Here is a 15510-nt window from a genome sequence, read left to right on the forward strand (position 1 = left end):
AAATATTTATGACTTTCCATCCAAAGCTTTAGTCCGGAGGAGGATATTCACAATCCCCAGAGGAAGGACCTCGACTATTCAGCCCCGATGGGTTTGGTGGTTGCTCCATCGGGGGGAAACAGACATTCACGGCCTTTTGTGAATAAATCAACAGAATTGGAGGTACGGACGACTCCAGAGCCAGAAAGCTCTGCTGTCATACAGCAACACAATGGACATCACACAGTTCTTGAATAACTTATTGTGTCTTTTATTCTGACTTTGTTTTCCTGTGAGAAGTCATTCACAAATACAATTACAGGCCAAATCAAATCTCTCCAGCCAACAATTGTGTTTTCTGGGATTGTTCAGATGTGATGAAGACAAAGAGCGTACGCAATTATTACTCCATCCTCCTCCCTGTGTGCCCCCTATGAATCACAGTTTGGTCTTGATCAGGAAAATAAACAGAAAATAAGCCTTAATAGCACAAGGTGGACTATGGATTGGTGATGATTTTTACTATTAATAGGAAAACTCAAGACATTAGAGAGGACTTGCACATAGCGAATGAACAAACTCTTGTTTTCCAGTGCTCACAATACACGCTTGGGTTTTATTTTGTTATGCAGCAGTCTGTAAAACTTCAACATGGTGCTTTTGCCCCACAAAGGAATGCAAGTGACTTTAAATTAAGCATGACAACCCTCCTGCAGTGTAGGACGGCCCAGGGCTGATTTCATCATGTAAAACGACCATTTCATTTTTAAATGATTGGCTGATTAAATGTATCTTCGTTGAGAGAGGATAGAGGATGTTACCGATCAAAAGGTTACTGCAGTATTAAATACGCTGGCATTCAACATTTTCTGATGTCTGTCTGCCTTTTACAAACCTCTTGGACAAAATGATTCCGTTCCTGTCCCCAGCTCCATAGGCTCCAATGTAAATCTGCTGACATATTTCTCAAAGCAACCAGAAGGTACATGTTCGGAAAACTTGCGCTGCCCTTTGAGCAGCTTGTTGGTGACCCCAGGTGCGCTGTTACCGTGGTTACTCACTCACACACTGCAGTCTGTAGCTGTGTCTCAAAGTCGCTAGGCTGCATCCCTGAGGGCGCATTCGTCGGCCGCATACGTCACTTCTACTGCGACTCGCCTATTTTTATTGACAGCATTGATGGAATCTCCTTTGCCTTCCGATTTATTACTTTATTACTTTTAGCTGAAAGTACATAATAGCTGATTAGTGGAGTCACATAACAGACCAACATTCTGAAACCCCTCGCTTGCCCCCCCGACCTCCTCACTCTTAGTCACTCACTATCTCTCTGTCTCTTCCTCACTATACCTCCCTTCCTCACCCTCTCCCTCTTTCTTTCTCCCCCTCTCTCTAGTTTTCTCTCCACCCCCCCCCCCACGCCCCACACACAATCCAATCATTTCAAAATAAAACCCCCATAGAGGGAATTCTAACTGTAATGTTTGTTATGAGGCCTATCGATTAATAACTTCTTAGTTTGAAGGACAAACATTCTGTCTCCCAACCCCCTCTCCCACTCACCCAATTCCATCATTTCAAAATAAAAGCCTCAATAATTATCTGTACCTTAACCATGGAGCTAAGATTGAAGCTGTTTTGTTGAAATGCTTATCGCTCTTTCAAATACTACTACAACTACTATTAAGATTACTAGTACTACTAACACTGATACGGCTACTACCATTACTAATACTACTACTACTAGTATTCAACTGCTATTAATACTAAAATCACTCTTACTACTAATACTACTTGTAGTAGTACTAAAAATACTATTACTAGTAGTGACACTGCAACTGATATTATTATTCTTACTACTATAAAAAGTACTACTAGTATTAATAGTAAAATGACTTCTACTTCTAGTAGTGTTAGAAGTCAGCAATCTTTTGCAATTCATTTCAGCTTATAGCAAACTTATATCAGACTTTGGCCTAAACTATGTGTCAAAAGTTAAAAGTTTTTTTTGCCAGACCCTCGTTGTGCTGATGGTTAATCTATTGAACAACTCGCTCAAGATTTTATAACTTTATGACGGTCAAAGGTAACGCAGATGTTAATGATCACTTTGGCTGAAGGAGCCTGTTCAGACCACATCGAGGAGTCACAACTCAATTAGCACAGCAGCAGTGCAGAGTCGTTAGTGGATCGATCCTCTGCACATGCAGGTGAGTAATTGCCCTTTCTTTAATTGCATTGATACGTGATCCCAAAGATCCGAGTTTATCTCCTCCGTGTTCTACTCCTGTCGAAGCAGATGTCTTCTTCTTAGCAACCACAAGCCCGCTGTGAACATGAAGTTTGAGGACATCCTGGACGAAATCAACGGTTTTGGGCCTTTCCAAATGGCCATGGTCGTCCTGCTGAGCGCCCCTCGAATGGTTCTGCCGTGCCACTTCTTGTTGAACAACTTCATCGCCGCCTCGCCTCCCCACCGCTGTGACATCGGCACGCTGGGGGCCGGAGGGCTCTTTGAGAATCTAACCGAGGAGCAGAGGCTGACCGTCAGCCTCCCGGCGCGGGAGGACGGCCGTGGCTGGAAATCCTGCGAGATGTTTGCGGAGCCTCAGTTTCAGCTGTTGGCCAACGGCTCCCGGGGGGCCGACCCGCCGACCCTCCGGTGTCAGAGCGGATGGGTTTATGACAACTCCACCTTCACCTCCACTCTGGCCACAGAGGTACAACCATGGAGTTGCTTCTATCAGCATCAAACACTGTGTACATCGTGCTCACTGTCGATGCTACTTAATATTGCTAATGGAATGACCCTTCCTCTGCGTTCTGCGTCTGCAGTGGGACCTCGTGTGTGATAGAAAAAACCTGACGCAAACCACCGGCTCCATCTTCTTTCTGGGCGTGATGTTAGGGGCCGTTGTTTTTGGATTCCTCAGTGACAAGTAGGGGAGTAAAAAGGTCTCCAAAATGGGATAATAGTTCAAATGACAAAGAAAAGGAAACGTTGTTTTTCTTACACCAAACGATTTTAAAGGGGAGAATGGTTTTCATGTGGATGGGCAATGCTCATGGGATGAGTTTAGTCCATAGAGATGAGATTTCTGTTTGCAGATACGGGAGGAAAAACACTCTTCTGGCTTCGTACATCACGGCCATCGTGTTTGGCTTCGCCAGCGCGTTCGCAGACTCCTACGTCGTGTTCGCGGTGCTGAGATTCCTCACTGGGTTTGGACTGACGGGAATCGGCATCAACTCCGTTGTCCTCAGTAAGCTGACTATGTAGCCCTTTTTGTCTTTACAGCTCGTTTGTTCGTACAAACAAATGGGAAAATAATCAGCTAAACCGGGTTTAAGATTTGGGAGTTAAAAGCTAAAACAAGAAGGTCTAATCTGTTTGCAGATGTTCAACCAAACTCGCCGGGAAAGTAAAATGAGGCAGAAACAAACTGCGGTATCATGGATTATTATTGATATACTGTAAATACACATATAATTGTCCTTCACCTGCAGGCATCGAGTGGGTCGACACTGAACACAGGGTTTTTATCGGCGTGATTGGCAGCCTGTCCTGGTCTGCAGGCAACATGCTGCTGGCTGGCTTTGCCTTCCTGGTGAAGGACTGGCGTACTCTGATCATGACCGTCACGGCCCCACTGGGCTTTGCATTGCTCAGCTGGTGGTGCGAATCAAAAGAATTGCATTCACCGACTTTCTCTGAAATCAGAGGGGTCACCACTTGCCAGTTATTTTCAGCGTTATTTAAGTATTTCCCTCCACTGATTACTATTTATTTGAATATAATTGCAGTTGGATTCCTGAATCTGCCCGCTGGCTTTTGGCCAACGGGAAAGTGGAAAAAGCTCAGTTTTACCTCGACAAATGCGCCAAGTTCAACAAAAGACCAAAGGCTTCCTCCAACTCCAAACTGCAGGTAAGTTCCAGCTTCATGTTCTCATGGCTTTAAGTACGGTCTCTTTATCACATTCTGAAACAAACCGGTCAATGAGTTCCCGTAGTGTTGCCGAGCCTGTTTTTCTCAAAGCCCGTTGAGAAGGTCCACACACCACTCAAAGACATTGACGTGTTTCCTCAGCGTTCCAAATCAATATATAATAAGTATCTTCCATAGAGGCCGTGTTTTTCCGTCCCTCACAGCTCAGCCAGGAAACGCTGTCTGGTGAAAACATGGCTGGAATCGTACATAGTTTTCGTTTGGGAGTTTTTTGGGAGAATTGCTTGATCAAAATACGTGGACTTATCCTTTAATGTTCCTCTTCTGCTGTTGTGCAGAGCCTCGCCGACATTGAAACCCTGGAAAAGAAAGATAAAAACTACACGTACCTCGACTTGATCAAGACCCCGAAGATGAGGCGGTTAACCCTCCTGACTGGCATCGTGTGGTGGGTGTCGCCTCGACAAATACGATACGGTCAATCACGGTTAACCATGACAGTATTTAGTTATATTATTTGAACAATCTCAGTTGGAGTATAGTTGTGTGGAAAGAGACACATATTGAGCAATGACCTGTTCTTCACTCTACAGGTATGGAGTTTCCTCGACGTATTACGGAATCAGCTTGAACATCACTGGATTTGGCTTAAACATTTACCTCACACACTTCGTCTACGCCGCCATCGAGGTCCCTGCGAAGCTGATGATCTATTTCTTACTCAAAGTCGTTGGACGGAGGAAGTGCCAAGCGGGAACGCTGTTACTGACGGGGGTCTGCATAATCATCAACGTGCTTTTACCACAAGGTCGGCGTTCCCTCTGATTTGTAATCCGTTTGACACAAATTACGTAAATCCTGGGTTAATGTCCGTGTTGTTATGAGCAACGAAAGCTGGTTGAACATTGTACCGTATGCTGCATGCGCTGCACTGTGTAGGTCTGTGGCAGGTGCGTGCTGTTGTTGCCATTGTGGGAAAAGGCCTGTCAGAAGCTTCCTTCACAACAGTCTTCCTTTACACAACAGAGCTTTACCCAACAGTTGTCAGGTCAGTTACTTGCATGCAGATGCATTGACTTTGTCATGATTAGCATATGAATGCTCGAGCTATTGTCAGAGACTACTATCGATTGACTTGATCTTATTCAAATCACTTCATCCTCAAGTCGAGATGGATGATTTTGTTTGAATCAGAGGAATGACTTTAACCGGACTGGGGAAGACGTGGTCAAAGTGGCCTTGACCTTCGACCACCAACATCTGACCAGTTGGTCCTATAGTCCTAATTGACCTTCTGTACAAAGTTTGAATGAACTCAGTCAAGGGGATCTGGAGATACTGTAAGAAAGGAACGGACGAGAAGCCTCAGATCAGTTCAGTTCCTGAACGCTTCCTTCAAAGAGAAGCTTGCATGACCACTGAGCAGGGCCGATTATTAAGGTCGTGATTTGTGATTCACAGACAAAATGGTTTAGGCTACACCAACGTCCTGAGTCGCGTGGGGGTGTCGGTGGCCCCGCTCATCCTGCTGCTGGAGGACGTGTGGACCGTTCTCCCTCAGGTCATCATCTCCTCCGTGGCCATCATCTCCGGCCTGGCGGCTCTGCTGCTCCCGGAGACGCTGAACGCGAGGCTGCCGGAGACGGTCGACGACATTGAGAAGCCAAGGTCGGCAGAGGAACATGCGACCGCGGGTTCGGGTTAGAAAAGGTTCTGGGGACATCTGGTGGTGACGTGGAGAACGGGGAGAAAAATCAAAGCACATCCCGACATCTTCCATGCCATAGTCAACATAGCATTTTCACTGGATCAGGTATAATAATAATATCACAGAAATAGGATATATATAATTTTATATTTGAGTTTCTTTGTTGAGAATTTTAGGATTTTAAGACCTGCACACGATTGAGTGCAGCAGAAAAGGAATATACACTTTTTAGCATTGTGTTATTTTCAAACACCACAGTAGGAGATACAATGTAGACAAGCCTGTTATCAACTGAAACATTAAAAATCCTGCAACATCGTTTTTGTTTCGTTTCAGACGAAATGAGGTCTCCTCTCGCTCCGAGGAGTCTCCGGCTGTTTTCCCAGAACCAAAGATGACATCGAGCATGTAGCAGAGAAGAGACGATCAAAGCAAGGACTGTGTTTTCTGTACGTTTCCTTTACTTAGATTTACATTGTAAAGCATCTTTGGGTACCCAGAAAAGTGCTATAGAAAACAAAAGTATTATTATTTAATCGGCCATCTCTATCATCATAGGTGGTACCAAAAATGTAATTTGATAAAGCTCCAAACTCAGCCGTGATTAGAGGACCAACTTTATGAAAAAAGCAAAGCATGGACCAAATATCAGGCTAGTCCAGTACACTGCTGCTAAATAACCAACTTTATTCCAACAGCACCTTTCAATGCAGCAGAAAGTGTTGATGGTTACAATGGAACGCATATGAGTTACAAGTTACAGCGTTACACTTTATTTATATATACTGTAATGGAGCTTCCTCTAGCAACCCCCCCGCCCACGACACACACCCAAGCAATGGAAAATAGAACATCCTTAGTATACATAAAAACAGATGTCGCTATGAATGGAAATTGTTATGGAAGATTTTGCACAAGACATAAGAATAAAGGCTCTGAGTCAAATACGTCCTTCTCTGTTTATTTCCTCGCAAGGGAAAAAAAGGACGACAACAGCGACGTGCTCAGTAGACACAACAGAGCAGCTCTTACACCTACATGTGGCCTGCGAACCAACTTGTTGCATCTCTACAGCCAAGAGACCGGCATCTCATCAGTGTCAGACGCTCCAGCTCAATTCTTTTGCATGGCCGCACCATCCCAGCAATCTATGACCTTGTTCGTTCGATTCGTTCACGTTTAGAAGGGTAACATAGTGTGTGCGTGTTCAAGTATAGTGCATCTAGCAAGCAGAGAAATATAAATAATAAATAAATAAAAATGTGTGGGTGCAGTTTTTCACTACAAAACCCCCAAATTGTAACAATGGGTAAGAGTAGAGCCTAAAAAACCCCTCATTGGATCGTAGTTCGTTAATGAACTTGTTGATCACCAGTTGCTGCAGATAACATGTTCTATGGCAACCAGCAGCACACGTGTTCATTTGTTCCACCTCTGTTTGCTTGAGACACTCAAAGTACCTGAGAGGGTATTTACTACATGTTATGCATCAAAACATTAGCATCGGTTTAGCTTGTGTATTTAAGGCATTTAACTAACACAAAAAAAAAAACATTGACCTTGAGACCAGGGAACCAGGAGGTGGTTGACACGTTAACTCATTTCCTTTTGTTTAACCATGTAATATTCATGTGTTTAGCGAGCGAGCGGAGCAGCGCTCCTACCTGCTCAAAAATGTTCAGTTCCTGGACGTTAAAAGGCCTCGCTGCACTTAGACCCAAGCTAAGTGAGCGATTAGCCCGGGGTTAGGAAAGCTCTCACACTGGCAGAGCCAAAGTGGGCTAAACCCAGCTTTAGCGTTGGGCTTGCTGGCGCTGCACTGGAGGATTAGCCTTCGGTTTGCAGGGGTTATCCAGTGGTATTCAACCCCAGACGGTGCTAAAAGCTAATCTGACTCGCCGGACGGTTTGCAACACAGAGCCAGTCATTGGGAGCTGCATGGCCGATGATTGGATTAACCATCTGTCAATCAAAGTTTTGCAGGTTGGTATGTCTTCTCCACAGAGAAAAGCCTTCTTCTTCAGTTCTTTGCTCTTCTTTTAGTGAAGAAATAAGCAGACGTAACATCAAGATATTGTGGCATCCACACAAAAGTCTTCAGGAGCCTTCGTCCCCTCCACGCCGTCTTTAACACAAGACAAGCACACAAGACACGCCTGTAGTTGCCATTAATTGAAGCCTGACAGATGGGTTTTCGAGTGGTACCTGACCATAATCCAGCTAACATGCGGGGTAAACCAGAAGCTTAAAGAAAACCATGTGTCTTAACGGCTCCACCTGTCACTTCACACTGTAAAGACCATTCATGTGTTGTCCCGGAGAACGACGCTGACCTCAGAGCCTTGTCTCCACGGTCTCTGCCACAGTGTCCACCGTGGGCGCCGTGTTTCCTCCCCCACCGTGTTTGTGGCAACAGGGCAGCGCCTGCACCACCTCCTTTAGCCCTTTGGTCATGAATATGTAGAGGAAGGGGTCCACCAGAGGGCTGAGGTAGAGCAGCAGGTGGGACACCAGCCCCAGGTAGGTGACCGTTTTCGTGAAGGACAGGGCCTCCAGGAGGATGCTGAGGATGTAGGGGACGTAGAGGAGGGTGTAGTTGGCCCAGATCGCACCGATCCCCCACACCGCCCTCCTCCTCTCTGGGCTCGAGGCGTCGGATCGGGAGCAAACCAGCGCCCTGCACGAGTCCACGGCGAAGAAGAGGAGGAGAGGAAAGGGAGCGAGCAGACACACGGCGAACCAGAGGTCGTAGCGCAACACGGCGAGGGCCAGGACGGCGAACGGGGCGGCCCACGTCACCAAGGTCACCGCGGGGGAGCGTCGGACGCTGCCGCAGCAGCCGAGGCACCGCGGGTAGAACACCAGGAGATGGCGCTCCTGAGCTATGGCCAGCATCAGGGTGACGTTGGTGATGACGCCAAAGTAGAAGAGGAAGTCAGTGGGGTTCGAGGTGAACGCCGGCCCAGCCGCCATGTTCTGGTCCACAGCGGGACGGCCGAAGAAACTGAGGACGTCGGAGACCAAGAGGAACACGACGTGCATGGGGATTTTGTTCTCACCTGGTACAAACAAACAGATCACAACGATCATAATGTTACTTTTCATTTCCTCCACATGGGGTACCAACATTGTGCCACTCGTGGAACTAATAACCACTTACTCCTGAAGGCCTCCCTCTTATGGCATGATGTTGCTTTCAAAATGTACTGTCACTCACTAGTATGTATACTAATATTAGTACCACTGTATCCATTACCACTGACACTATTATTACCTATAGGCCCATTAGTAATACTGACACGGGGGCTAAAGCTCATACAGACACTGATACTGATATGACATGATGCCGGTATTTGATGGGATGAAACTCACCCGGCCGTTAATACTATTTTGGTTCCTAAAAGCCCGTTGAAGCCTAAAAGTGAATTAAAGCCTAACATGGAAGAAGTATCAAGCCGGAGTTGGAGTTTTGCCCCCACCCCCGTGTGTGTAGGATCCGGTGGCCCAGTTGGCTGGTGGGTCTGTGTATATATCAAGTGTTTGGACACAGAGAAGAGTAGCTACAAACCTTTGGACAGGTTCCTGAGGGTGTAGATGGCCAGTCCGATGGCGGGCAGCCCGATGCTCAGCGTCAGCCAGTTGATCACCTGGGCCAGATTTACAGCGTTGCTGGTTGCGTTGCCGCTGACGTTGCCCGTGACGTTGATGAGGACAGTTGTTGTCACTGAGTTGCCGACAGCCATAAGAGGCCACACGGTAGCTATTTATGTGTACAGCTGCTGGGCTTAGCTTTGATACGCCCGGTGACGCTCATTGGACGTTGGGGATTCAGTGAGTTGTGTTTGAAGACCAACTCAGTCTAGTTTCAGTCAAAACAAAGACCAAAATTCAGTCCTTAAGAACGAAATAAATGCAGAACAGTTGTTTGTGGTATAATGGTTAAATCTTTATGAAAACACAACCTCTAATAGAGCTCTAAGGAGACAACACAGCGGTGCCGTCTGCAGACACACGGGATTTGGGGTCAAACAGTGGAATATACCAAGTGAACAAACAATCAGAGAAGAGTTGTGCTGCTTTGGTTGTTTGGGTTTCAGCATGAATTAAGTAGTATTTTAAAGCAGCAGTAAATGTGAAAACAGGCTGACCGATGTGACGTATCATCCTCTTACAAAGTATTATCATACACGTGATACTTTTAAAGTTATCTAATACCCTCCTTTTGGCTCTGGTTTCATCTTTCTGGAGGTTTAGCGCTTTAACGGTGTCCGTTTGATGTGGGTTGCGGGGCAGGAGGCGCGCGGCGGGTTCACGGCCACTTGTTTGATTAAAACAAGCTGCCACCTGCTGCGTTAGTGCGAGTGTGACACAATGACGAAACTATGAGGCAGAAGTGGAAGAGCTCTGTCAATGCGCCTTTCTCTCATAATCTAAAATAATAACAACGGTATCGATACGCGCGGTCTTTCTAACCTCACACCCGTCATTTTGAATCTTTATCTTACCTGCAATGAGTGATGTCATCCTTCATCCATGAACAACCCCTCTGCTGAAAATCGTTACAAAATGAAGAGTTGAATCCCGTTCAAATACCTCGATTCCAACTCACAGAGTGAATATCAATGTTTCAGCCCTGGTTGGTGTGGGTTTGCGTCAGGTGATCTCAGAAGCTGTTTATTGCAGCGCTGAGCATCCTTATCTCCAACGAGCTCGCCCGGCTGCTTTGAATGAGGCCTGGATGTGCTGGATGTTGCCCGTTGACCCTTCAATGGGTCATCCTGTGTGTTCATGTTAATGCCTGGGCCGAATATTTGCATGACAAACTGGTGTCGATATATATATATATATATATATACATATATATATATATATACCGCAACATTCTTTACCATGAATTGAATCGTGGCTCCGAAAGAACCAAATGGGCGCTCGATGGGCAACTTTACACGACTATACGTCTGGTGTCTGATGATGTCATCTTGGTTGTCTCGCTTTGGGCTTTAAGGCCACGTTAGAAACAAAAATAAGAGCTGAGGAGGGAAGGTTGGTTGAATGAAAGATAATGTTGAGTTGCATTTTGGAAAATACGGTTTCTATAATCATATTTTAACTTGACCCATACTAAGCGCAAAAGGAGTCCTCCAACTTAAGGCAAGTGCAATATTACACTTCTGAATTATACAATTAACACACCAATTGTAAATTCTCCATTATGTATGTGTTATGATATGTGCTATTAGCATGTTCAATGCATATGTTGTAAAAAGCATGAAGCCAGGAGGCAAAATTGTGATTTTGGGCTATAATCAATTTAATCAAAACGTTCAAATCAATTGAGTTGAGTGTAAAATGTATCTGTGCCTCCACATGACACCATATGTCATCTATCCCCGTCTAAAATGTAAAAGTGACCGATGGCATCAATGACAAGATTTGGACTTTTTTTTGTCTCTGAGGGTCCCAACAAGTGGTGATGTGTGATGCATGTGTCACGCAACAACAAATAATGCCAGAAAATGCACAAAACAGCTATTTTCATTTCATAACTCATAACTTAGTTACTTAATTATGATATTGCACAGAGGCTGAGATCCGGGGTCTGTATTTTCATTACGCGCCCGATGACAGCAAAAAGACTCTGAGTGGCACTAAGATGCAAATAGAAGTGCACAGGTTGAGACAAAGTCTGCATCACGCGGATGTAAATGATCCACAGTATAATGATTTGTTTATATTATTCAAATCAGCTTTCCAAATGTTTCACGAGGGAGGAAATTTGCATTGCGTTTGATGCATTTATTAGGAAACGCTGCACGCGGTGAGAGACACTTGGGCGAGACGGGGCGCTCGACTCCGGTGTAAAAAGAACTGCGTCTATATAGCGGAGGTGACGCGTACACCCGCTGTGCTTAGTCTCCAAACTCATGACATCAGACATGTATCAAGGCTTCTCCAACGTCTAGTGGAGATAACGCACACCGTTTGCTCATCAAGGCTCCCCTGCAGGGAGGTCACAGGCTCTGTGGCGTTCAAGTATTACTTGAACCTCTGTGGCGAAGACAAAACATTATTTATGTTTTCCCAACAGAAATGTGCACACGGCCCCTCCAGCAGTCAGCTGAACCACATCAGAACCCTCTCACCCCCGACTTCATGTGCCAATGGGATGCTGGTTTGTAATCTAAAGTACTCTGTGATCTGGAGAATTTGATACTGAGGCGTTTCCTGTTGGTGGCACGGCCGCAGAATAATAAACAGTTGGATTTATCCGCCCCCCCCCCCCGGGGGGGGTAATAAAGTCACGGCGGCTCGTCGTGTTGACAGCGTCCTCATAAACAACGGAAGGCAAACAGACGGTAGCGGGCCGGATACAGTGTCAGCCAGCAATGAATCACTGGGAATAACCGTTAGGAACACGAGCCAATGGTTCAACTACGGGATTAAAAGCAGAATGAAAACAATGTGTCAGATTTATAACGATGTAGTGAATGAAAAAAATGAGCAGAGCAATAATAAAGCAGGAAACGACTACTTGTAATCATATAGTGGGGGGGGGGGGGGGGGTGAAACCTGAGCAGAGATGCAGATGTTACCCCCCCCCCAATGGACACATGGTCAGTGATTTTAGACCAACGCGTCAGCCAAGAGAATATGACAATGATTGATTCAAACCCAGATGTTTCTATTTCACATTAAGATTCTCTTTCAGGTGTGAATAGAAATAAATCATCAAAGACTGTTTCATGGAGCGAAAAAAGACTCCACTGCAAGTGATCCAGGCTGCTTTCTCTGCAGCTGCGAACGATAAAAGCGTACGATTTGTCCAACATAAGTCTAACGTGTTGGGGCGGAACCTCGGTGTGGTAAATGAAATCAACCAAAACTACAAATGTGCTCCAACCGGCCTCATGCTGAGGCAGATGAAGAGTGCTCGGCTCCTCTGACGTGCAGAAACGCAGCTTCGTCATTCCCTCGCCGGGCTGTGGGAGAACTTTAAAAGTCCCCCAGAGCTGAGAGAAGTCCGCTCAAGTGCGCCACGCCGCAGTGCAGCTTGGATACACGGCGAGGGCCGGGGGCTTTATTCTCTGCGCAGGTGGACATAGCTACCATATCTTTACAGACACAGTAGATGTATTTATACTTCTGCACAACCCTCAACAGCCAGATCACGGGTCACCAGCGGAGAGGTGGCCCGTGAGACTCCTCCTTGAATCTATTTTTACCTCTTTCCATTCGGACACGTTAATATTCAAGAAGGCGGCCCAGCGAATGACGCCACCAGCGGGACGTGATTGCGGCTTTCACTGCACGGCTCATACGACGCCTCCCGCGTGGGCTCGAAGAGGAAATAAGAGCATTTAATAAAGACCCAAATTTAGCTTGAACTGTGTTCGAAGCGCATCCTTCACTGTCTAAATGACTCTGAAAGGCTTTTTTGGCACAGGTGCTGTCATGGGACGGTAAACCGTGTGCAGTTTGGCAAAGAGACAACATCTAGTGAGCCGATCACAATCATTAGGAATGCAGTCACTTTTGCCGGGACTTTTCATTCCCATCAAGGACTTCCCGACCTTCCCTTCATGGTGTGAACCACCGGCACTCAGCAAAAACTGGGCTCGGGTTCCTGTTGAGTTAGTTCCTGTCGTTCCAAATGACGAGTCACATCCTCCTATCGAAGGAGGAACTTGTGGCCAGAGGCTCCCGGCTCTCACAGAGCCCCGGACAGCGTGGTGAAAAGGCCCGAGGTGGCTCGTTGCTGCTTTCGTACCACGCGGATCAGTTTAAGAAATGAACAAGCAGTGGTCCGACATCCCGGGAGAAACAGCGGGACGTTAGCCTCCGTAACAACACGGGTTCTGCAGGTTCTTTGTCTGCGCTCGTCTTAAGTTTGTATTTCTCACGTTAGCCGATACGTGTTTTTATAGGCAGGGCCGTATTTTATCAAAAACAACCGTCGTCGATTACACAAGTTGTGAGAGTCGAGCATACAGTGCACTTTACCGTTGACGCGGTATATTTATCTGTGGTAGAAGTGGCAACCGGGGGGGAAGGGAGGGGGGGGGGCACATCAGTTCCTCCCTGGTGTGACTAAAATAGAAGCCCTTATACGTCGCAATGCAAACCATGTTTTACAGATGGGGGACAGACGTTACAGTCTGGGCACGAAACTAGAAACAAAACCACACATTAAAGAGCCGTGAACCGACGCTTTTCTCCAAGTAGCAGACCCGTCGACCACGATAGGCAAAGAGGATCATTCATCAATGGGAGTCTTTTCACGCCACTCGCGTAGTTCACATATTTCACTCGTGTCGGCATATTTTTGTTGCCCTGTACTGGTGCGTGTACACTTGGCCTGGCCAGAAGGCCTTTCTGACTGCTAACTATTGCTAAATGAAGCTATAGGACGTGAATTCAGTCAGGAAGACTGGAGAAGCTAACGCCTGCCATGTGGGGGGGGGGGGGGGGGGGGGGGGGGGGCGCTGTGTACGCCATCAGCTGATTGGGGCCGGAGGCAGCGTTTCTGTACACCAGTCGCGTCCGGGCTGTCAACGTTAGAAGCTGTTTGCTGTCAGTTGTCATTTCAGCAAGAACCAGACCGCCAACCCTCCACCCCCCACTGACACCTCCAATCAGCGGGGGAATCTGCCATATCGAAAGAGTGGAGCAACTCGTCCTCTACCGCCGCCGCCAGTGTCCGGACTCCCAAAGGCCTCACCTGGTCTCCGCACCCCGGGCCCTGCTCTGTCCTACGGCTGGTCGGAGCGCAAGCCCCATAAAACTTATGCTTGCGTTAATAAATCATTGTTAAAAGTTCAGAAGTCTCTCCTGCTCGAAATATAGTTGCACATTCCACTCGGCCGGCAGACGGAAACTCATTTCGTTCATCCTTTGGCGGTTGTGTGTCGTACAAAAGAGACCAGGTTCCCTAATTTGTCCGTACCGCACACAGTGGTCGCCTCAACTTTAACTTTTTTAATATTTAAAATGTTTAACTTTATTCCTTGTTTCATACTAACCCATAGCTTTATTCTACTAACCCATTGCATTAGCATTTCATTTTACTTTATTTTATTACTTCTGCACTGCTGTCTTGTCTGTCTACTGTCGCGCACTAACCGCCAGGACAAATTCCTTGTATGTTTGGCATATTTTGGCAAATAAATGTTTGAGGAAGAAAAAAAAAAGAAGCCACGATCTGTACGTAAAGCATCGTCTAAATGGCGTAAACATTGCTGTATATAACGTTTAACACAAAGTAAATGCTTCAGCGAAAGGTAAATACAAACCCTTGACATTGACTTGTTGTGCAGTATGTCAGCAAACCCCTTTTCCCCACAACTACTTCAGAGTTTTAAAACAGTGTAATAGTCTAATGCATTAAATTATTATTCTACAGTACAAAGCATGAGGTAACAATGGAATCAGTGAGCAATGCAACGGCACAAGCTAGTCAATGAACGGTCCAAAATAGATTGAGCTAGCCCATTTTCATATTGTATTTCATATAGCTGATTTAATTTGATTGACATGTGTTCATGTGACTCGGCATCAGGGCCGAGGGGGAGATGCACTAACCATGACGTCACCGTCGTTGGCATTGAGAATCGGTCGATAAGATTGTCTGTGTCCTCTTTGTGGGCGGCGATTCCGTCAATAATCTGTTTGAGGCCTCTGATGTGATTCCTGTTGGAGTGAAGGTTACAGTGTTTCCTGGCACGGTTGTGATTAAAACAGATTTTCTTATTACCTGGAAATAAGCTGTCCAAAAATAAGACATTTGTTCTTTCCATAAATAGATTCAGACGGCAGGATTACAAACAACAAAAGAGCAAACGTATGTACCCCATCCCCCCCCGCCCCCCCCCCCCCC

The 15510-nt window shown here is 46.2% G+C and overlaps 2 protein-coding genes across 4 annotated transcripts; one reads left to right on the forward strand and one right to left on the reverse strand.

Moving 5' to 3' along the window:
- Positions 1 to 2060: 2060 nt before the first annotated feature.
- LOC120820941 (solute carrier family 22 member 7) lies at positions 2061 to 6582 on the forward strand. Of its 2 annotated transcripts, none has more exons than XM_040179211.2 (11): positions 2061 to 2189; positions 2279 to 2699; positions 2815 to 2918; positions 3088 to 3242; positions 3487 to 3655; positions 3784 to 3907; positions 4267 to 4376; positions 4522 to 4736; positions 4868 to 4976; positions 5390 to 5596; positions 5973 to 6582. In XM_040179211.2, the coding sequence occupies exons 2-11, from the start codon at positions 2316 to 2318 to the stop codon at positions 6046 to 6048; spliced, it is 1653 nt and encodes a 550-aa protein (XP_040035145.2). In that variant the 5' UTR covers positions 2061 to 2189; positions 2279 to 2315; the 3' UTR covers positions 6049 to 6582. The 2 variants fall into 2 exon arrangements, with proteins under 2 accessions (XP_040035145.2, XP_077961019.1); XM_078104893.1 differs by having other exon boundaries at positions 2122 to 2189; positions 2276 to 2699.
- Position 6583: 1 nt separating this feature from the next.
- Positions 6584 to 15325, reverse strand: LOC120820943 (uncharacterized). 2 transcript variants are annotated; one of them, XM_078104895.1, is made up of 3 exons: positions 15216 to 15325; positions 9205 to 9495; positions 6584 to 8695 (listed from the first exon to the last, which is right to left on the reverse strand). In XM_078104895.1, exons 2-3 carry the CDS (start codon positions 9377 to 9379, stop codon positions 7971 to 7973), a joined length of 900 nt encoding a protein of 299 aa, XP_077961021.1. In that variant the 5' UTR covers positions 9380 to 9495; positions 15216 to 15325; the 3' UTR covers positions 6584 to 7970. The 2 variants fall into 2 exon arrangements, with proteins under 2 accessions (XP_077961021.1, XP_077961020.1); XM_078104894.1 differs by lacking the exon at positions 15216 to 15325 and having other exon boundaries at positions 9205 to 11088.
- Positions 15326 to 15510: the final 185 nt, after the last annotated feature.

The sequence above is a fragment of the Gasterosteus aculeatus genome, chromosome 6, assembly GCF_964276395.1.
Source record: "Gasterosteus aculeatus chromosome 6, fGasAcu3.hap1.1, whole genome shotgun sequence".
Taxonomy (NCBI): Eukaryota; Metazoa; Chordata; class Actinopteri; order Perciformes; family Gasterosteidae; genus Gasterosteus; species Gasterosteus aculeatus.